Below are 23,115 nucleotides of genomic sequence, written 5' to 3' on the forward strand. Positions count from 1 at the left end.
TTGCGATTTTGTGGGTGACCTCCACTGAGCTGCTGTCATGGTTGGGCCAGGTCCAGCCACTTCACATCTCAGTGGAAATGCCTTTTTCCAAGGCACAAAGATGAAAAAGAAGTTGCCAAACAGGAAGAGGCCATCATGAGAAGAGCAGCATCTCCTCCCGGGATGAAACCCAACCCTGACAAAAGCCCATTAGCTCCAAAGAGATGAAAAGCAGGGGAGGACAAGGGGTAATAAGCTATTTTCAGGTGGAAGATGCAATGTGATGCCCTACTTAGGCAGGTGCTTCATCAGCCAGAGGAAAGGACTTGACACGTGTCTATTTTATGAGGTCTTTTACTCCATTCTGCTGAGTGCTTGGCTGTCTCAAGGCTCCAGACTTCCAGTCGTTAGAGGCAGTTATCTCTATGCAATTTAATTAAAGTCTAGTGTTTAATGACACAATGTGCTGCTAATTATTTTTCACTGGTTGTCATGAGGCTTTTTTTTTTTTTTTGGTGGTTGCAAAGCAAAATGTAATTACGGCAAAGAAAGCGCAGGGGTACTATCTGGAGGGCTTTTGGAAACAAAGAGCCTTGAGTGGGTGAGCGGTGGATCCAGCTCTGCTCAACGAGGAATAAGAACAAGAAATACTGTCTGGAGCAAATAACCACCACAGAGGGACAAGAAATGGGGACCTGAGCAACACCCCTGGCTTGGTCCAGTCTTGGCCAATGTGGCCACAGAGACCCATGAACAAGCCAGCGTGTGGATGCATCCTAAATTTCCAGGTCATCTTGGGGACATGGTCTATGGAGGTGGCATACAAGGCAGTAAGCAGGACTTTCGGGGTGAAGTAGAGCCTAAGGGATGCAAACAAGTTGGCTCACCCCAATTCACAGCATGAGAACCGGAGACAGATTGAGTTTGTACATGCAGGACGGGGATCCTTGGATCAACACAGTAAAACACTGACTTTTCTCCTTGAAATAGCTTCCCACGTGGCAAGTCAAGTCCCTGTTTCAAGCTGTCATTTTTCGGGGGAGAATCTGTTTGCATCTCAATCTGTTTCTTCTTTCAAGCCGAATTATTCCCCCATTGGAGCCTTCGTCGTCCGTAGGCTACCAAACACATTCACCAGCAATTTCAGCACTCCGCAGTTTCGCCTTGTCAGCAGAAGAGGGATTTGGGAATCCTGTTTTCCCCTCCCTGCCTGCAAGCCTTTGTCTGCTGGGAGATTTCCCCTCTCTAAGCCTCAGTTTCCCTGTAAAGTTGAGATAATGACGCACATTTATTTTGCAAATTGCTTTGATCTCTACTGTTGAAGGGTGTTCTGCAAGACTTAATTACATGTGTCACCACCAGTCTTTGCTGCACACATTAAAGTATCTTAAGCCGCCTGGCAATGCAGAGGAGATCTGTGCGGAGAGAATTAAATGTGCAATATGCTCATCTGAGAGCAGAGTTTTGCCGTTTTGAAGAGGTCTGGGGAAGTTCTGCAGCTGATAAGTAGCTTGGAGAAACTCCCCATCATTTTTGCATACGTTATTACGGTTTTTCCCTTCGATATTAAAATATATCTGCTCGGCACCGCACATCAAGTTGGCAGCGGGTCTAGAAGCAAGAGTTTCTTTTAATGAGATGCAGGCAGATCCCGTTTTGCTGCAAATAAATCCAACTTTTGAAAGCTAAACCCCCACTGGAAATTGTTATTTTCTTGAGATCTTTGAAACGCCTACACGCTCGGATGGCACAAGCAGCGCACGGTGACACCCAATAATTACAGCTGGTCAAAACATGGAATTTCAATCCCAGGAGAAATTCTGACATCCTGAAATTTGCAGGTTTGTTCCAGCTGACAGAGAAGATACCATTGCAAAACTGCCCACGGACGTGGGGGACGGGTGTTCTGTTTTGGAGCAGCGTCTCCAGAAACGTCTGGGTGATTTTACAAGACACTTTTTGCGGGGCTTTAATATTTTGTTAGCATGTGATGCGATAGCAGCAGAGACATTAGAAGTGTTGCAAAAGCATAAAATAGTCATGAAATAGCCCAAACCTGGGTGGTTGGGGGGAAGAACCTGGAAGAAGCCAAGCTGGATGATGCATTTCCCCAGCAGCACGGCCTTGACGAGATGAATATGGCAAAGACATCCAAGATCATTTGCATCCTTCTGCCCACGACTTTTCTCCTCATCAGCCATCTGCTACCCTTGAAGGGCTCGTGCTCTTTGGGGAGAGGTTTAGTTTCCAAGGCTGGAAACAGCAAGAGGAACTGGAATGAGAGCAGCAAAAAATCCAGAAGGAATTTGGAGGTCAAGGATGGAGCCAACCCAACGTGCTCCAAACACCTTTTTCCTAAGGGCCTTTGCACGCACAATAGCAAAGACAAAGGGAAAAGAAGGAAAAAGGCCCAAAATAAAAAAAAAAAATTAAAAACAAAGAAAGAAAGGGGGGAAACAAGGAAGGGAAGAGAAGAGCAAAATGCTTCCCAGGGAAAAGCGTCCCATCCCCAGTTCCCACCAGCATGGCAGTGGGCAGGTTAGCGAGTGACGGCGGCAAGGGCTGAGCAAGAGCCGCTGGCGCAATTATTCTGGGGAGAGGAGCGTGGCTTGAGAAACTCGTTGCTGTCCTTTGTGGATCTTTAATGAACCTTTAAACACGCCAAAAAAAAAAAAAAAAACCAAAGAGGAAAGGAAGTGAAAAGCTCTCATTAAGGCTTTTGGCAGATCTGATTAGTGGTTTTAGAGCCCTAAACAACCGTTTAATTGGTAAATCCTCCGGCAGCCAAGGAAAAGAAAAGGCCGGGCACAAAAGCGGACTGTTTTCCTTGTTGTTGGAGAACTGCTCCCTTCCTCCCCGGGGAGAGGGCAGGGCTGGGCGACGGCATTGCCAAGAAAAATCAAATACCCAACAGAAACTCCCCTCTTCATCCTTTCATCCTGCTCTCTCCGTAAGCGGTGTGTCAACTTTGCATTTCTCCATCTCGCCCAGCCAAGATGCTTCATATTGCAATAATAGAAATGGCATCGAGCCGCGGGCGGAGGCCTCACCTAAAAGCAGGTTTTTAGTGCTTTGGGGCTAATTTGGGCTGATGCTGAAGGTTGTGGCCACATCCCTGGCCACATCTCCAAACAGCTCATTTCAGGTCTTGTTTCCAGCTCTGAGAAACCACACAATAAAGTAAAATAATTTAAAAAAAGGAGGAGAAATAAATAACCAACCCACAGCTGCACCGGCTGGAAGCATGGCCAGGGCAAAGCCATCCTTCTTCACATCTCCATTTGGAGATCGCTGGTGCCTTTCTTCTCCCCTTGAGCTTCTGCAACCCAGGGAAAGCAAACTTCTCCAAGGCGGCTGAGCAAATCCCTTGTGCTGTGACTCATCACGCAGCCCGATTTAGCTGCTCTCCCCCACGCACACCGTGTACCCCGGCACGCGGCGAGCTCGCCCCGTTTCCCTATGACTCAGGGTCCCTCCGCGTTTCGACGCTCCCTTTGCAACTCAACTCTCCGCAGCCTTGTGCTGGCAGCAAAAGCCATTCAAGGCAGCAGCATGAAAGCCAGGATGCTGGCGGTTTTCCCTGGAAAAGTTGGATTTTCAAGGATGCACGCCATCCCCTTCCACCTCACCCCAAAATCACTGCAAGGTTGCAAGAGCATCCCATGCAGAGGGATCTCTTGCAGCGCAAGTATCACTGGCTTTGACTTCTTATTTCCTCTATTCATCCTCCTCTTTGCTATTTCATCTTCGTTTTGCCGTCTCTGTCTTTCACAGCCCTATTCCCAGCTCCGGCTGTGCCTCCCTGCGAGAGAGGTGCCACCACCGCAATTAAAACCAGGTTTAGATTGGATGCTGCTTGCCCCAGCATCCCTAAAACCCGGGTACTCACAGGTTTGTTGCTGGACCGCAGACGACAGGAGCAGCGGCAAAGCACTGCGGCCAAGCATTGCTCTGTATTTCTACTCCTCCACTTGCCCTGGGAATTTCCCGTATTTCCATTCAAAATGGAATTTGGGACCCCCAGCTCCTCCCTGCCTCCTGTGACTTCAGTACCTTGCTGCCTTCCTTCACTTGAGTCCGTAACATTGCGCCGGGGATTAATTTGGCCGTGTGCCTTCATTTCCATCCTTGGCCTTGAATGTCCTTTGAGCTCCTCTTAAAAAGAGATTGATTAATAGGAAATTACTCAAAGTCCTTTTAGCCAGCGCTGGTTTTGACACGGAGAAGGAAGGGATAGGATGAAAGGATAGGATGACAGTGCCCGAGTCAAACATTTGCCAAATTAATTCCTCTGCTAGATATCATTTTGGATTTTGAGTATTTTTTTTTAAATCCATCATGCAGTAATTCTCTAATTAGCTCGGCGTTGCTTGGGTGAGGACACACCGGTCTGATTTATGAGGAGGGAAAATATTTTAGGTAAATGCCTTTTTACACGCATCCCAACACGACGGGGAAGAAAAAAACCTGACCAGGCGTGGGGGACCTCTGAAAGCTGAGAAATGCCTCTTAAACTGCATGGGAGCATGGAGCTGGAGGGAATTTGGCCTCGGGTATGGGAAAGCAGGCAGGGACGGGGTGTGGGCAGGACAGGCAGCTGGCCACAGCCTGGGGAAATCGCATTAGGGCTGCCACCGCTCCACAGAACTGCTGCTAATGCATTAATGCTCCATTTAGGATCAGGGCCCATCGATCCCTCATCTCCCAATAACGAATTCAAGCCCCCGGTGGGTTAATATAATTTCTCCATGCTTGGAAGTCTTCCCGTTACTGGCAGCTCTCTGCACTGTCATCTGTGTGACAAAGGCATCGGGGCTCAGTGCCCCGTCTGCCCTCCAGATCTGCATCGCTGCCCTTTACTCCTGGCAGAGTATCATCGCTGCCAAGGGCTCGACGCCGGAAAAAATTGAAGCCTCAAAACCCAGAGAGCCCAAAGTACAGCTCCTGAGGATGCTGAATCAGCAGGATGCCTCTCCCCTGCAACGCTTGCTCTCAATTTTGCTCAGGTTAATTAAAGAAGGGAGAAGATCCCATCTTCGGTGGTCTCACATTTACAGTAATGAGAGATCTGCCGCTGCCCCAGCGCAAATAAGTTGCTCTGCTCTTGCAAAAACCAAAAACCCCCCAAATTTCCAGCAAAACATCTCCCCTCCTGCTTTTCCACATCGGCACTGTTAACCCCATCACTTCCCCTTGGTTTGCTGGGGACAGATCCCAACGGATCATCCCACACCAGGGAAAGCCAACCCTACCCCACAACACACACAAAGTTGGCAGAAATCGCCCCAAAACGCTTGCTTGCGGTATCCTGGCTGCTCGCTGCGTTCCAAGGATCTTCCCGCTCCCGCAGCGATTCCTTTTCGTTGGTGGGTGAAGCTTTTCCCACTTTATCAAGCACTTTGGCACACATTATATAACCCCACGATATTAAGATTTTTCCAGCCCCCATAGGATGCCTATAAATAAAGAAAAGAGGGGTGGGGGAAATAATCCCACTGCAACCTGGTGATGGATAGATCCACCCACTGCGCCCGCGTGCAGCTAAAACTCCCCGGGGGAAGAGAAGGGGGGTCCACACTGGGCTTGAATTCAGCCCAGCACCTAAAAAAAAGCCCCCCCAGGGGTTCGCCGCCATGGAGCGGGTAAGGAGCAGCCCCCCAAAGCTCTGCAAGCTCGGGGGCGGCCGCCTTTCTGCCCCCCGAGGTGAAGTGGCATCGCCCGCCCTGCCTAGGAGCTGGAAGCATAGAGAAAAACTCACCCAGAACCTCCCCATCCCTCCCAAATTCTGCTTCCAGAGACAAAAACTGATTTCCAAGCCCAAAAGGCCTCTTCCTAAATGCAAAAAGGCCTCACTCCAAGCCCAAAAGGCCTCTTTCTAAACGCAAAAGGCTCATTCCGAGCCCAAAAAGACTATTTCTAAGCCCAAAAGGCCTTGCTTGGAGCCCAAAAGGCCTCTCTCTTAACACAAAAAGCCTCTTTCTAAGCCTAAAAGGCCTTGCTCCAAGCCCAAAAGGCCTCTCTCTAAACGCAAAAAGGTCTCACTCCGAGCCCAAAAGGCTTCTTTCTAAACGCAAAAAGGTCTCACTCCGAGCCCAAAAGGCCTCTTTCTAAACGTAAAAACGTTTACTCCAAGCCCAAAAGGCCTTGCTCCAAGCCCAAAAGGCCTCTTTCTAAACGCAAAAAGGCTCACTCCAAGCCCAAAAGGCCTTGCTCCGAGTCCAAAAGGCCTGCAAAAGGCTCACTCCGAGCCCAGACAGTCTCTTTTTAAACACAAAAAGCCTCTTTCTAAGCCCAAAAAGCCTTGCTCCATGCCCAAAAGGCCTCTTTCTCAACGCAAAAGGCTCGCTCCGAGCCCAAAAGGCTTCTTTCTAAACACAAAAAGCCTCTTTCTAAGCCCAAAAAGCCTTGCTCCATGCCCAAAAGGCCTCTTTCTAAACGTAAAAACGTTCACTCCCAGCCCAAAAGGCCTTGCTCCAAGCCCAAAAGGCCTCTTTCTAAGCCCAAAAGGCCTTGCTCCAAGCCCAAAAAGCCTCTTCTAAATGCAAAAAGACCTCACTCCGAGCCCAAAGGGCCTCTTTCTACAGACAAAAAGCCTCTTTCTAAGCCCAAAAAGGCCCCTTTCTAAATCCAAAAAGTCTTGCTCCAAGCCCAAAAGGCCTCTTTCTGAACCCAAAACCGCACCACATGCAAGTTGATGGAGAGGCCACCAGAGAAAATGGGTGAATTCATGGAGAGAGAGAGATGGATTTGGGGAGAAAAAAAAAAAAAAAAGCCGCATTTGGCCTTGGGGAGGGTACGGGGAGGTGGGGGAAGATGCCGGAGGACGCTTCGAAGCTAAATTTTGCATAAATCGGGGCTGAGATGAACCAAATCCACAGGGACGTGCTTGAATATTGCTCTGCAACTTGTGCCTTCATCCCAGACAGCAAAACTGCATTTATCACACCCCTCTCTCCGCGTTTCTCCAGGATTCATTCATTTAAGGTTGAAATCCATAAATGGCCTTTTTCTTCCCCCCGACCCTTCCTGTCTCCTCCTAAACTGCTTTAATTTCCCACCAAGATTTATTCCAGCTACTTTCGCTCCTGTTACTGATGATCCTGGCTCGGGAATCGGTCGCCGGAGGATTTGCTCTCTTTTCCTTGCTCCACAAGCACGACGGGCAAAAGGGACTGGTAGAGGTGAAGAAATCCTTCAGCCTTTAAAAAAAAATCTCGGTTTTCCACAAATTCCCACTTTTTCCCCATCACCGAGGTGGTTGCAGTCATCCACTGTGCAGCAGTTTTCCCAATTTCCCCCCCGATATCTGCATTTGTATATTATTTCTGGTGCTGGAAAAGCAGCAAAAGTTGCTACTGGGTGGCAATTTGGGGTAAAAATTAACATTTTAAAGGCAAAGCGTTAAGGCGAGGAGGGGGTTCAAACACATCGAGCCCTGGTAAATCCTGTTAATGGGGATTCAACCTGGTCTTTAGTGGGATAATAAAAAAAAAACCACAAAGGGGGAAAAACCGTATAGGTGGGTAGAAAGAAATTAGGTGGGTGGTGTAAATGTGTTTAATCCAAATTTTGGGATAAATCTGTCCCCATGTCAGAAAATGTTGCTGGTTTCTGCTTCCTAGAGCCCAGCTCTGCCCCAGGAGGACGGGGCCAGGGGAGCGGTTTCTTCACAGGATATTGATAAATGCTTCTGCCCTGAATCAGGGGGGAAAAATATATATATATATATTTATTTATTTATTTATAATCTCCAGAAAGGCTGACTACTGAAAGCTTTTAAAAAATGATCGTTTCAATCAATGCATTTTGCTGTGGCTTCAAGCATTTCATGCTTCCCCTCTCCCCCCCGCCTTGCCTTTTTAATTTTTCCAAGGAAAAAGACGCCACATTTTAATCACAAATGCCCAGAAAAAAAAAAAAAATCCTTAAATGATTTTTTTTTTTCTTTTTCCCCCAAGTGTCAAACCCCCCTCCCTTGACCTTCAGCCTTCATCGCCCCCTGTGCTTCTCCTCTTCCTCCCTCCCCACAGCCGCCAGGGCGACGCTGAGCCCATTAGGGAGCTGCAAGCTGTAAATCATCCCGTTTCCAGCCTGCTGAAACGCCTGGTCAAAAAGGGGAAAGACTGATGGAAGTCTTATTTAAACATTTTGGAAGTCATTTGGGGGCGTTTAAGTCTTTCTTCATTTGCCGCCGGTCCCTCTCCGGCAAGCCGAGGGCCTGAAAGGAAGACGGATAGCCGAAATAAAGCTTCTAATTGGCACCTTTTTCCCTGCCTTTGGCCAATTTCGAGGCTTAATCATGATGAATAAGAAGGAGACAAGGGCTGAGCGGGTGCCGGGCTGCGGGAGGAGGCAGCGGGACAGGGGCATCCCCTCTCCATCCCAATTTCCCCACATTTCCATTGGCGCCTGCTGCCTTTTATCTGCCATGTTTCCACAGGGATGCTGCATTTCGCTCCCGATCGGGATCTCCCGGGGAAGGCGATATCTCGCCAGGCATGAGTCAAAGCCTGCAAGTGCCTTTGCAGCCTGAAAAAATGTGAATTTTTATTTATTTTTAACAAGTCCCAGGAGATTCGGCCAAGCAAGGACAGCACAACAGGCTCCCTCCTCTGTCTTGATCTGACCCAAAATCCCAACGTGGCCATCCCTCGTTGGGATAGTTTGATGCTTTGGCGTGGTTTTTACGGGAAAAAAAATGCAACGCGCCATTATTTCCCAGCAGCTAAACCTCATGCAGCCAATTTTCTGCATGGATTCAGGGTGGATTTCCTAAAAACAAGGCTTTCTGCAAGATCGTGGCAACCTCCTCCAATGCGTGGCAGCACCCCACACCCGCTTGCAAACCACAGGCAGATTTATGAATATTCGGGTTATTTTGGCTATTTCCAGGCAAGAGGATGCAACGCTTTCCCAGCATCCTTGCGAAGGAGCCCAACATCCCGCAGCTCCATCCCAAGAGTGGGCAAGAGGAAACACACTAAGTATTTTGGGACTATAAATCAGGAAAACAGGGCTAAAATCTGCAGGAGTTGAGGGTCGGTCTCAATTCCCCAGGGATGAGTCGAGGTAGGGATGCGATTTTGGGGCTGAGCATCGCCCTCAGTCCTCAGGCTGGGTCCCCAAAACCCTTTCCTCCAAGCACCATGTGCCCTTGGATGGCTTCAGTCCTCTCCTTATTTTTCCTACACCACTCCATTGCTTTATTCATGGACATTTGCATCGATTTTGCCATAAAACATTATGAATTCTGCTCGGGGAGAAAAAAAAAATAATAATAAAAATAAATAACATTGATCTGCTTCTGAATTCGGCGCTGAGCTGTGAGACCCCGTAACGGCTCACCCCAGGATTTACGCTGAGGTTGCAAGAGCTCAGCCATTCTATACATTCTTTGTCTTTTTAAATTATTTTTTTGTGAAAGTTTCCGCTGTGCTTGGGAGGTCCCATCTCTGCTGGCTGTGCAATGGGTTTGGGTTTTTTTTTGTGTGTAGCTCCCACTGTGGGCAACTAAAAGGGCATTTCAGAGCCCTTTTATCCCAAATAGCATCATTCAGGCTCTTATTTCAGGCTCAGCCACCCCAGTAGCCTGATTTTTACCGGGATCCGATGGTTCCTCCGCTCCCTGGTACCCTCAGGAGGACTGATTTCGCCACAGCTTAATTCAACACCCATCCACCTTGGCCAAATTGTGCAAGAACCAACATTTTTGGGCAATGCAAGAAAATGCCCATTTCGCCTTCCTATCCCCGCACATGCTGCTGCGGAACAGGACGCAAAACTCCACGCAAAATATCCCCAAAATCGGTCAATTTTGGTCTGCTATGGGTGTCCGGAGCAGCTGGTGTAAATCCCCCCAGGTCCCATCGATTGCTAAGGAGCAACAGCGATTTACACCCGCTGGGGGAACGGCCCCTCTCTATTTGCTGCCTGCAATAAATATCAATAAATACTAAATCCATAATAAATCAAAGAAGGTATTAGTCCATGGAGAGGAACAGAAACTTGCTTTAATTTAATTTTGGATAGCGATGCAATGGGCTAAGGTTGTTCTTGACGGTGCAAACCCACCTGGGAGCTGCTCCCTGAGCAAAGGCAAAATATGAACCCAAAAAATGTGAATTTATCTCACGCAAAAAAAAAAAATATTAGGGCTGGGCACGGAGGAAAAAAGCCTAGGAGCTGGTTATCTTTTCTCTAGGGAGGATTTTTTCCACCTTCCCCTTGGCAGGGTGAACCTTATTGCTATAAATTCCTTGGGGTACCTGTAATCTCCTGCGTGCAGCAGACAGCACAGAGAAATCCAGGGTTTTTCTTTTTCCGCCCGATGAGCGACACCTATCCCGAGCAGATAACCGCCAAGTTCAGAAACTCGCGCCCCGCCAACGTGAAAATTGGATTTCACTGATGTCCTCAAAGAAAAAAAAAAAAAATTCAAAGAAAAAAATTACAGACTTCCCCGTCTCTCCAGAGGAAAACTCCTCCAAAAGCGTCAGTTTAGGCTTTTCTGTAATGTCGGCTGCTGTATTTCAAAACCAAATTGAAGCCCAAACGCTTCAAAGTGGGGGAAATAAATAAATAAAGCAATTCGGTTTTGGGAAAAAAAAAAAAAAAAAAAAAGCTGAAACAAAGCGTTTCTGCTCTCTCCAGACCTTTCTTCCCCAAACAGGATCCTGGCAAAACCAGCGGTATTTTTGCAATGTATTGGGATTTTTTTTTTTTTTTTTTATAGATTATAATTCAATCGAGATGTCTCCTGTTAGATGTACCAACCCTCCGCCGCCTTCATACAAGTCTGTCTCCAAGGCTGGATTTCACACGAGTTGCCTGGGGACCCAAATGCATCTTTAGGAACCAGTTCTTTGATTTTGTAAATTATAATTCTGAATATATTAACGCATCCAGGTGATGCCTTTTATAAATGGGACCTTCTCACAGCGCCTGCATGGAGCAGGGGTGGCTCCAATGGTGGGGACAAGCTCCGTCCCTTGATTTTTGGTGTCACCCGACAGTGGCACCCAGTGCTGTCCGCCACCAATAAATACAATTTTGGGGTGAGATACGGTATTTCTTCTGCTGGCAGGTGCCTATTTCACAGTCTGTCAGGTGTGAATGAGATCTTCATTGCAACCTTCTCCACAAGCAACTTCTGGTGAGATGTCACAGCCTTGGAAACGGACACTGTGCTGCTGTGATGGCAGCATTTCTCCTGGTGGAGAGTCCCACTTTCTCTTCCGCTGCCACTATTCACAGCTGGAGTAGCTCAACCAGGTCCCACAGCCACCCCAGCGCCGACACTGGTGTCCTCCAAACATTTGCAGGCAACCCCAAACTCCTCAAGCTTTGACCAACTGGGTTCCTCCACGACCTGGGGTTTGGGGACAGGACACCACCGCACCACAGGGTCCTGTACAGGAGGGGAACAGCTAAATTTCCCATGGCCCAAAGGCAATATCACCATCAAATATCCCCAGGAGATGCCAAGGTGTTTGTCTTGGCCATGCTTGTCATCCTGAAGAACTCCATGCACGCACCAGAGACATGCAACTGCTTTTTGCTGCGTCCTCCTGGTCGCTCAGCACCCGCTTTCCTGCGGGGCTGATTATCTCAGGGCGAGCAAGCAGAAGAGTCCTCCTGAAATGTTGATTGCAAAATCAATAGGCGTTTCATTTTAATTGAATTTCTGAGCTGGGCAGGAAAGCTGGAACCGCTTCCGCCTCTCTTCTTGCACAGGGACTGCGGTGTAGACAGACAAATGGACATCCTGCCCCAGTCAGATGAGCCGATGACTCAGGTCAATCCCGTCTCTGGTGAGCTTAACAGCCCATGACCTTGAGGGCAAGGTGCTGTCATCATTTAGAATAGCTTGAAATCCACCAAATCTCACTTTCTTTTTCTCCTACCCCATCTAAACCACATCCTCTTGCTGTTGCCACGAGCTTCAGGTGCATCCAGAGGGTCCAAGTGCCAATTGCAAGAAGAGGGAGAGCTGGGGTAACCCATGAGTTATAATTTATTTTTCTAAAACACAAGGATGGGGATTAAAACAACGCGATGGATGCAGGTGACCCAGGAGGCTCCAGCCAGTGATATATCTCTTAAATAACCATCATAGAATGGTTTGGGTTGGAAGATACCTTAAAGACCACCTAGTTCCACCCTCCTGCCCTGGACAGGGACACCTCCCACCAGCCCAGGTTGCTCCAAGCCCCGTCCAACCTGGCCTTGAACCCCTCCAGGGATGGGGCAGCCACAGCTTCTCTGGGCAACCTGGGCCAGGGGCTCACCCCCCCTCACAGCAAAGAATTTCTTCCCAATATCTCATCTAAATCTCCCCTCTTTCAGTTTTAAACCCTTCCCCCTCGTCCCATGGCTCCCCTCCCTGCTCCAGAGTCCCTCCCCAGCTTTCCTGGAGCCCCTTTAGGGACTGGAAGGGGCTGGAAGGTCTCCCCGGAGCCTTCTCTTCTCCAGGCTGAACCCCCCCAGCTCTCTCAGCCTGTCCCCACAGCAGAGGGGCTCCAGCCCTCCCAGCATCTCTGTGGCCTCCTCTGGCCCCGCTCCAACAGGTCCATGTCCTTCTGATGTTGGGGCTGGCTCTTGGCTCCAAAAGTTTCTGAGGAAATAGTCCTTCCTTTAGCCCTTGGTTATGCCAAAGAGGTTTTTTGGAGGGATGCCATTTTTGCTTCCCTCGTACAAACCCTGCAGAGCACCCACCAGCATGCCCAAACATCCCTGCTGAAGATATTACCGACTAAACCCCCTAATTTTCCTGCCTGCGCCTGCCTCCGTGGATGAGCATGCAAAATTTCAGATGCACAAAGTGGATCGATACCGGCTGGTTCAGCCGCTCGCGTTAATTTGTGATTTGGATGCAGAAACCGCTCACGCGTGGGCAAAAAATGGAGGAGAAGGCAGGTGAGGAGCAGCTCCCGGTGGGTCGTTTTGGGGGCGGCTGGAGGGATGCGCATGGTTCTCGTGGAAGATGAGCAAGACCCCAACCAACCCCAACCTCAAATTCAGGCTCTGGATTTAGCGAGGGCTGCTAAATGACCCCGTATTTTGTCGGAAGGCGACACAGCTCTGCATCCCTCCATCCCCACTCTAATACCCATCAGTTTGGCAGGATGAGGAAAACCAACGAGGAAAAACTCAGGACAAAGCAGCATTGCATCACTGCAGGCAAAAATGACGTGCGAATCCCCCTTTTGCTGAATTTTCTGCGTTCCCCCCAGCACCAAACCCCAGATGGTTTGCGAAGCAACCGCTCAATAGCAATTTTGAGGGAATGTATATCACCCAAAGGGATATCATCCAACATCATCCCGGTTTTTCCCCTTCCCAGGGCAAACACACTTCATCAACACCTGCAAAAAGGATGAGTTGGGGTTTTCGTTGCAGCTCCAGCCCTACAATCCCCCTTAATTCTTCCTAAAGGAAACCAATTTACACAGCAGAGGTGTCCCATTTGGAAAAAGCAAATAGCCGCCCTCAGGCTTCCAAAGCAATTGGAAGAGATGTGAAAGGAGGCAAACGACCCCAAAAACAAGGTTTAAAAAACTCCACTGGGCCAGTGACGAGCATGAGTTGGTCCCCATCCCTGTGCAGTTGCTCCTGTAAAGGGCTATTTGTGGTCCAGGTCCCCAGGAGCACGGCCTTTGGGGCAGCCTCACGCACCTCTCCCCAATTTCTTTTTCCACCCTTTATTTTAGAAATTTGGCCGGTCAATGAATTGCTTCGTCACTCCGGAAGCCAGTCCTTTTGCGGCAAACTGGCCAAAAAATCCCAAATTCAACTGCGGCTGGGTATGGGAGACGCTGCGCGTGCCAGGTGCCGAGATGGATGACCCCAAAACTCAAATTGCCGCTTGCCTTTTCTTGCTAAACGGCCTTTTTGAAGGTATTTTGGAGCTCGAGTCCCCAAGGGATGCTCCATGAAAAGGAATCTTAAACCAGGTCCCCCCCCAACCCCATCCAAAGGGTCTCGTGGATGGAGGTACCTTGGAAATGGGTCCCCCGTCCCCATGGGGACGGTGACGGGCAGAGCCCAACCCTGCTGCAGAACCGCTTCACCCACCAAAAAAAAAAAAATAAAATAATAATACATAATATAATCACATTATAATTATAAGTTAATTAAAGCAGGAGAGATCAAAGCCACTTTAGACAGATTAATGATACGAGGAGTGCCAGGAAATTTTCCCCGGTTTATGCATCAGCCGCATCGCCGGCGCCTTTTTCCAGGCTCTGGTGCTTTTGCGCGTGTCGGGTCGCTCTTTCATTCCCCCCCCCCGCCCCCAACTCCTCTGGCTCCCCGTCCCCCCGTCCCCCCCCCCCCCGCCTTTTTCCTTGCCTCTCTTGATGGATGAAGGATTTGAAGTCCTAACAGCTGCGGGGATTTGTGTGGGGAAGAGAGGCGACATTCAAAAGGATTATCAACTGAAAAAATCAACTCGCTTTAAAAAAAATAAAATAAAAAAAAAATAAAAAATGAGAGGGTTGGAGAAATTGCAGGCGCAAGCGGAGAGATGTGTGTGTCTATATTTATATATATTTATTTTTATACATGTTTAGTTATATATAGTTATATATTTTGTGTATATATATTTTTTTATATATATATTTTTTATATATATATATATTAATGGATAGGGACCAAGAGAAAAACAGAGAGGGCAAGTTCAGGAATGAGTGGGCATCCTACAAAATGGGGGGAAATGGGGTAGTTTTAGGGATGCCGAGTGTGGCGGTGCACCAAAAAAAGAAGGGGTGTTTTCCAGCTTGCAGCTTCTCACCCCCTTGTTTTCTCTCTCTTGTCTGAAAGACGACGGTTTTCTCCTTTTTCCGCCCCTGCCACGGGACACTCTTCTCTGTGTCAGGGTGGTGCGTGCGCCCAGGGGACCACGGGGAGAATTGGGCGGGTGGGGCGTCTCTCTCAAAAATCTGATTTTCTCTCTGCCATTGCCTCCAAGGACTGCGTTTCCACAGGGAAAAGCAAACTCAAACCCGGATAAAGAAAGGGGGGGGGTGGGCGGGAAATCTCTATCAACAGCCCCGAATTGGCAGCCCGAATTAAAGTCTCCTGGGGAGGGGAAAAAAAACCTCAGCCTGGAAAACCAAAGGAAAGCTGGAAAAATGCTCCGGTGCCCCGGCAAATGCCTCAGCGGGGGAGAAAGAGCAGCAAAACCCTCCCTAGAAATATCCCCGAAGGACATCCCTCCATCACGGGATGAGCAGGCGCTGGGGGAAGCGGACTTCGGTAATTGCTGTCTCTAAATGTCTACAGGCAAGGGCCTGCCCGGGCAGCAAAAAGCCGATGTCAGGTTAGCCGTCTTTCACCGAGGTCATTTAAAAAGAAGAAAATGGCATTTACATGCGATTTTAACTAAAAACTCATTCAGACGTGTCAGTTAAATTGGCTTTCTGGGAATTTCTTCCTCTTGGGTGAGAGCAGATTGAGTCCTGGTGTTCCTATAACAACTCCTCAAACCCAGTTACATGTTTCAGCTGGTTTACGCCTTCCCCATCACCAAAACAGACAAAAATACGTAGACTAGAACTTTTGAACCACTGGTAATCTTGCAGATTGAATTCTGTCTCGAGGATGCTGAGCAACAGCCCCCGGGGGGGTGGGGGGGGGGGTGTTTTTCGACGTGACCACGCACCTTGATTGGCGTCGTCATAAATCACTGCAAGCCATTCATTATCCGCCCCCCCCCCAAATATTGTGAGCAGATGTGATGTCACCTCCGCGCACCCATCAATCACACCGACATAATCACAACGGTTGACCGACGGCGTGGGATAAGAGTGTAAACAGATATGCCGCAGATAGCACTTTCTACCCATAAAGTGTTTGGGGGTTTTTTCTATTAAAGTTAACAAAGAACACAATGGTTTTAAGACACGGGAAGCAAGGAACAGCTTCTTTGGTGCAATCCCCACCCCAAAGTTGCTCCGCGTCCACCTCCGCCCAAAAACCAGGCGGGTTTTGGCGATGAGTTGGGTAGAGGGACCGGTTTCTCATCGGGAACGGAAAGCCATCTGAACCGCTCTTCCGCAAGCGGCTTTTCATCACAGCGCCCAAATAACAACTGGTGAGACATCTCAGGGATGTTATAGGGGATTTCGATACGGGATTTATAGGCGCACTATGGTCCATCACCATCAAGTCTTCAGATATGCAAAGATGCGGCATCTATAGGCAGCTGGTGGCAATGGACAGGTTCCAAGGGAGAGGAACAAGCATCATCCCAATATCTCCTTAATGCCAAGCCCTCTCTCCCAGCTCTTAACCCCTAGAAACCATCATCATGAAAGGTCCCTTCCAACCTAGACAATTCTATCAGAAGGAAGACTACCCGAAAAAGCACGGTAAAGAATTTCTTCCTAATATCTCATCTAAATCTCCCATCTTCCAGTGTAAAACCATTCCCCCTCGTCCCATGGCTCCCCTCCCTGCTCCAGAGTCCCTCCCCAGCTTTCCTGGAGCCCCTTTAGGGACTGGAAGGGGCTGGAAGGTCTCCCCGGAGCCTTCTCTTCCCCAGGCTGAACCCCCCCAGCTCTCTCAGCCTGTCCTCCCAGCAGAGGGGCTCCAGCCCTCCCAGCATCTCCGGGGCCTCCTCTGGCCCCGCTCCAACAGCTCCGTGTCCTTCTGCTGTTGGTGCCCCAGAGCTGGAGGCAGCACTGCAGGGGGGTCTCCCAGAGCGGAGAGAGGGGCAGGATCCCCCCCCTCACCCTGCTGCCCACGCTGCTGGGGAGGCAGCCCGGGGTGCGGGTGGTTTCTGGGCTGCCAGCGCACATTGACAGGTCATGTGGAGCTTCTCCTCCACAAACACCCCCAAGTCCTTCTCCTCAGGGCTGCTCTCCAGCTGTTCTCCACCTAGCCTGGATTTGTGCTTGGGATCGCTGCGATCCATGTGCAGGACCTTGCCCTTGGCCAGATTGAACTTCATGATGTTGTCACGGACTCAAGACCATCCGGGTCCCTCTGGATGCCATCCCTCCCTCAAGCTTGTTGACCACACCACACAGCTCCGTGTCATCGGCAAATTGCTGAGGGTACCCTCAATCCCAACATCCACGTTGTCAAGAAAGACATTAAACAGCACCAGTCCCAGTACCGACCCCTGAGGAGCACCACTCATCACTGGGCTCCACTTGGACATCAAGCCATTGACTGCAACTCTCCGAGTGCGGACATCCAGCCAATTCCTTATCCACCGAGTGGTCCATCCATCAGATCCGTGTCTCTCCAATTTAGAGACAAGGATGTCGTGGGGGAGAGTGCACACAACGTGGATAAATCTGATTTGTTGAACTCGCATCACCCAATTGCACATCTGAGAGATGGGACCATTGCGGTCCTCGATGCTCAGCATCCTCCTCTCCACCAGGGTGATGGGGCTTCACTTAAATCCCCGGCACGAGCCAGTCTGGAAGCAAAATGAGCCTCCAAAGCCTCAAGTTTTGGTGCATCCCATCCTCAAAGCTCCACCTCGGGGGTACCGGTGGGGTTTTTCTCACGCCAAAACACTCAGGAGCTTCGAGATGACATTTCCCCACCATGGAAAAGCCAGAGAGCGGCGGATCCTCCCCGCAGAAAAAGGGGAAAAAAAAAAAAAAAAAAAAAATCAAACCAGGGAATTAGCGGCTGTTGTGCAGATCATATTTTATATTTGTGTTCAGATAAACACGGATTTTGGCTCCCTGCCCAGGCCAGCGAAAGCTTTTATCTCCCGAGAAACACCAGGGACTGGGTGAACTTTAAAAAAATAATAACAATAAAAAAAAAAATAAATAAAAAAAGCATCATTTCCCACCTCCTCCTGCCAGCTCCCTCCTCCAGCCGGGGAGTGTTGTTGTATCTTTCTCCGTAGCGAGTTCATTGCTTAGAAATATCATTTTTCCAGCCTTTTTTTATCCCCCCCCGCCCCAATTCCTCATGCTAATTTATGGAAATCAAACGGCGCCTGTTCCCAGCCAGGGATAATAAAGGAGAGGTATTAAAAGAGGGGGGAAGCACAGCAAAGGGCGGGGGGGGGGGACGACTGTAAATACTAATTGTTCTAGAAGGAGAAGGCAGTTTATTTTCTCGCTAAAGGGAAGGTGATGTTTAATTAAATCAGCTTGTTCTCTGCTTTTAAATGAGCTCCGAGCCCCCGTTATCGGGCAGGGGGGAGGATGCTCCGATGGCGCCCTCCTTCCCGGGGCACCGCGGTTGCAAGGGAGAAGGGGGGATGCGCCGGCCGGATCCTGCTTGTCCCAAGCGTGTCGGTGCGTGGGTGAGCACCCATATGGGAAAGGGGCTGAACTGGGTGCAAACTTGATGAAAAAGCCTTTTTTTTTTTTTTTTTTTTTCTCCCTTCTGGGAAACTCAAGCATCCTGCACGCTTAAGCGTCGCGTTTCCCCAAACACCTCGCTTTCGGACCACACACCGGGATGCGGAGGCATCCGAGGACCTCTCGGAAAGGAGCAGAGCACCAAATCCAGCCAGGAACTGGAAAAAAAAGCTCCTTTGCCAACAAATTTGAAGAGATGCAGCCCAAGAAAAGCTGGAGATGCTCCGGAGAGCCCCATTTAGGCATCTCAGTTGCTGCATCCCCGCTCAACCCGGCATCACCACCACCGATGACGGTCCCTCCCTTCTCATCCTCCTCGAGTCCAGATTTTGGAGGGGTTTTAAACCTTTTCTTTTCTTCCAGGTAATTAAATACACACCACTTGGTGCCGCGAGGCATTCCCGCCCCCTCCGATAACATCTCGGATCGTTCAATTCTCATTGCTTCAATAATCCAGATCTAATTTGCCGGGAGCCCAGCGCCGAGTCTTTTCGGCACTTCATTAGGGCGCGTGAGCGGCATTTCATTACCGCAACCCCCGCCACCACCGGCCCCAGCGAATTTCCCTTCGGAAAAACCCCAAAGCAAAACCCGAATTCGCCATCCCCGCCACCCCCAGGGATTCGGCTCGCTCCCCAAATCGATTTGCCGTCGCGAAGTTTCCGCCACCCAGACCCAGCTTTGGTCGCGCTCCCCCCGGTTCAAGCTCATTTTAGCTTTTTCCAGTGGGTCCAAAAAAAATGGACATGCTTTCACCGGGGTCATTTTTACTTCTCGAAGCTTTACGTGTTCATCCGGACCCAACAATTATTTCGGGAAATCTTATATATTCCCGCAGGCCAAGGGACCCCATTCTTAATCCAGGTTCAGCAATTCACCCCTCCCCCCCCAAAATGTATTTGAACCAGGCTCTATTGTGCATGGAAAAGGCTGCAAAAACATCATTATGGCCATTTTCCCTCAGGAAAAGCTCACCTTTAGGGTTTGGGGTTTTTTTTTTTTGGGGGGTGGGGGGTGAAAAAACAGGGAATTACGTGGGTGGAGGGGAATCTTAAGCAGGGAGCTGCCTGGATGTGGGAGCATCAGGGAGGATAGAGAGTAGAGTCGACCCTGTATAAGAATTGATCGTGTTACGGGGGTTTGGGGAGAAAATTGGGGGTGGGTTATTGCGCACGTAATCCAATTACAGGGCGTCACCCACGTGCCCGAGATGCAGCCGACTGAGGTGCTCACGAGGGCGTCGGATACGACGAGCCCCCGCTCCGGGTTCTTAAAGCGTCTCCTCTCTCCGCAGGCGAAGGGACAGACAAGGCAAGGAGAAAGGAAGATGGAGTGATAGGAGAGGATGAGGGGGGGGGGGTTGGGGGGAGAGCGAGCACGAGCGCAGGCTGGAGTTATTTATAGGACGTGGTTTTGTGCGGGAGGAGAGAGCGATGCCAAAAAGAGATGGTAAAAATAATCCCGGAGACAGGTGCCGCTGCCTTGGGGAGGAGGCTGCTGCCAGCGACAGCTTGGGGGAAGCGCAAGGTAAGAAGAAAAAGGAGAAAAAAAATAATAATAAAATAATAGTAATTAAAAAAAAAAAAAAAAAAGAAGGCATTTGCATTTCTCTGCATCATCTTTCACCCGTGCGTCCAGAGAAACCCCGTCCTTCCCAAAACCATCGCGGCACAGAATTAGAGGCTGGACTTCGTGGACTTTTCTTCTTGCTGTAAAATTAGGGGGCACCGATGCCTTGGGAGCTGAGAGCGCCCCAAAACCCAGACGAAGGACCCCGGGGGAAGATTAGACACGGGGCACAACCACCGCCTCATCCCCAAGGGAAGGGTAGGGAGAGTAACCCCCTCGCCCGGCCCCGGATCCAACCGTAATTCCCCGCACGCTTTGCCCCACGGATGGAAACCCGAGCCCTGAAAACCACTTTCCACAGCTGAACTTCTGCTAAATCCCGTCTCATTAACAGAAAACTTTATTAACTAGGCCTGCAAAGCTCCTCCTCTCTCCATGGGGGCGGGGGGGGGGGGGGAAGTAAAAAAACCCCACATTATTTTAAGCAAAAGAGCCATTTTGCCTGGTGTTTTGCCATCAGAAGCTTTTCTGGAGAGATTTTTGCTGCGGGTTTGACGTGGGGAAGGGACCAGCCCAGCCCCACGTCTGTCCTTCCCCATCCCCACCTTGCGGGGATGCAGCTGGTACCTAGATGGCTCTGGCTTATATATATGTATGTGTGTATATATATATATATCAAAAATATACATGTATATATATGAAAGTATATAAATATATATATAAAAATAGGGAAAGCCACCAGAAACGGAGGAGGGGATTAATCATGGCGTGCGAGGAGGGGGGAGGCGGCGCGCACTCCAGCTCTGAAGAGCCGCAATCGGATAATCAAGGCGAGCGCTGGCAGCGAAGTGGCATCTCGATGTCTCGTTATTCCTTCCGCGACCTCCTCCCCTCCTTCCTTTTCCCTTCCCACCCCCCTTTCCCGTGCACAAATCCATCTCCTCGCCCTCTTTTCGGAGCAGCTTTCATCAACTTGTCACCCAGTGACAACAAGCCGGGCTGCGAGCGCAATGCAAGAAAAAAAAAAAAAACCCAAACCAAAAAAAAACCCCCCACACAACCCAACCATCAATAAGAAGAGGAAAAAAAGATTAAAAAAAAAAATAATCTGAACCCATCCAAAGCTTGACGATCCACGCCAATAACGTGAAGCCTGGGAAGATGTTCCTAAACTGGCAGCGATTTTGGCTGGAGGAGCTGACGGTGGCTGCTCGCACCCAAGCGAGCAAGAAGATGGGACAAGGCTTGCGACGCGCTCGTTCCTGGCTTGCGTTGAAAAGAAAAAGCTCCAGCACGTGCTGGGATGGAATTAATTTTGTTTAAAGTCACAAAAAAAAACCCACAACAAACCAAACACGCTTTTTATTTTCCTTTCCCCGCATTCTGTCGGTCTGGGCAATGTGGAAGGATGAGGCCGGGAGGGATCTCCACCGCTGCTGGCGGCACAGTCCCGCGCCTCGGTTGACAAGAGGAGGACAAATGAGAGCGTTTAGGCAGTAATTAGGCAGTAATGACCTACTTGGAGGTCTCTACCGTGCAGGAAATAACCTGAGCCGGGACTCCCGGGCGAAGCGAGCTTGAGTGTACTCAGCAATTTATCAGGTTATTGCCAGCTCGCGGGGAACCGGCGACCGAGTCATTAACCCCATTATGGACTTCTGCTTCTCCTAGACGCCGATGTTAAATAAAAAGTCTTTTTATTAAAAACCAACCCTTCGGTTCCCCCAAACCGGGAGCCGCTGGGCTCCTTTAGCCTCTTCCAGCGAAGCAAAGAGGCATCGCCACGGGTGCTAGAGGATGCACAGCCACCTTTGCAGAGCCAGGGTGCCAAAAAGAGGGGTCTTTAGCCCCAAATTTCCAGCTTTCGGAGGCTTTTCTTCAAGCCTGGTGAACACACCCACCCCCCAAGCAGAGCCTTTTGCAATACTTAAGTGTCTTCCCATCGCTATATATAGATGCTCTTACTTAGACTGGAGGAATTGATTGTACTTTGGGGGGAAAAAAACCCACATCTTTGTCCAAGTTTCATGTTTATATACTGCCAAGCTCATGCAATTTTAATGAGGGTTTTGGGACGTCGCCTGAGCTGGAGCAAAACTGCACGCCGTCTCCTCCTCAAATCCCTCTCTGCCAGGTACGGAGCTCACCTGGCTCCAAGAAACCCCCCAAATCCAACTGGAGATGTTCAACAGGACCCTGGATGCTGGTGAGGGCATTGGATGGGATCCCATCCCCCTGCGAAGGAGCTGGAAATAATATGAGCCACGCTCCGTGGGGTTTCTAGTAATATTGGGATTTTTTTTTTTTTTTTTTGGCAGGGAAGGCTGCAGAGACAAACCCCCACGCTGTGACAGAAGCAAGCGTTTCCAAGCCTGGCACCAGCAAAGCTTGGTTTCTGCTTTGAATCCAAGTTCAAGATTTTTGCTTCCTTCCAGTTGACTTGCTCCTCACAAAGATGCCAGCGGGATACAGGCAGTTCGCAAGCAGTAAGGGGAGCAAACCTTGCACGCTTTGACAGTTTTGGCCCTCCTGGCATCCAACCAAAGGAGAAACCCAAGGTGGGCTTCACCTCCACCACCCAAGGTGGCTTTAGATATTCACATCTTGGCCGTGACCTTCACGCTCTTAATAGTCAACCGGGAAAAAAGGAGATACATGAACAAGAAAGCAAAGAAAAAGGACGTTAGCCCAAGATAACAGCACCCTAAAGGCACTTATTTCTCTCTGATGATCCTTAAGGGAAGGTGCACAACCTGTTCTGGTACCAATATCTTCACTGCACGTACCTAAACCCAGGCAAAGCGCATCCTTCCCCCACAGCATCCCATCTCCCAAAGCTTCAGGGATCAGGTCCTCAAGGGGATTTAGTAGAGCACAGACACTGGAGATGCTCATGGTGCAGAGCATCCTTAATTACCACTACGCCCCATTTACTCTCCGGGGTGGTATCATCTTTGCAGCATCACCGCGATGCCTCATCACAGCGTTAACATGCTGTGACTTACGCGACATCTGCTCCGCCGCGCCGCCGTGCCCCAAGCCCGCGTATTAACGCGACCGATCCAGTCCTCAACCTGTCACAACGCCTTAAAATCAACGGCGGGACGACTCCGGGATGCACAAGGCAGCCTGCAAACGGCGTGAATAATTCATGCGCAAGATGCGGAGAGCGATGCGACATCGCCGGCGCGTGCGGCGGGGATCCCATGAGGTCCGGCACTAGAGTCGG

General features: G+C 49.7%; 1 protein-coding gene across 1 annotated transcript in view; it reads right to left on the minus strand.

Annotated features, from left to right (window-relative positions):
- Window positions 1-16,894, minus strand: part of IGSF21 (immunoglobin superfamily member 21) — an 83,979-nt gene extending 67,085 nt beyond the window's left edge. The window contains exon 1 of the mRNA XM_054222682.1: window positions 16,777-16,894. Coding sequence (XP_054078657.1) covers window positions 16,777-16,894 — 118 coding nt within the window. The remainder of the gene's footprint in view (window positions 1-16,776) is intronic.
- Window positions 16,895-23,115: the final 6,221 nt, after the last annotated feature.

Source organism: Rissa tridactyla, chromosome 16 (genome assembly GCF_028500815.1).
Source record: "Rissa tridactyla isolate bRisTri1 chromosome 16, bRisTri1.patW.cur.20221130, whole genome shotgun sequence".
In the NCBI taxonomy this organism is placed as follows: Eukaryota; Metazoa; Chordata; class Aves; order Charadriiformes; family Laridae; genus Rissa; species Rissa tridactyla.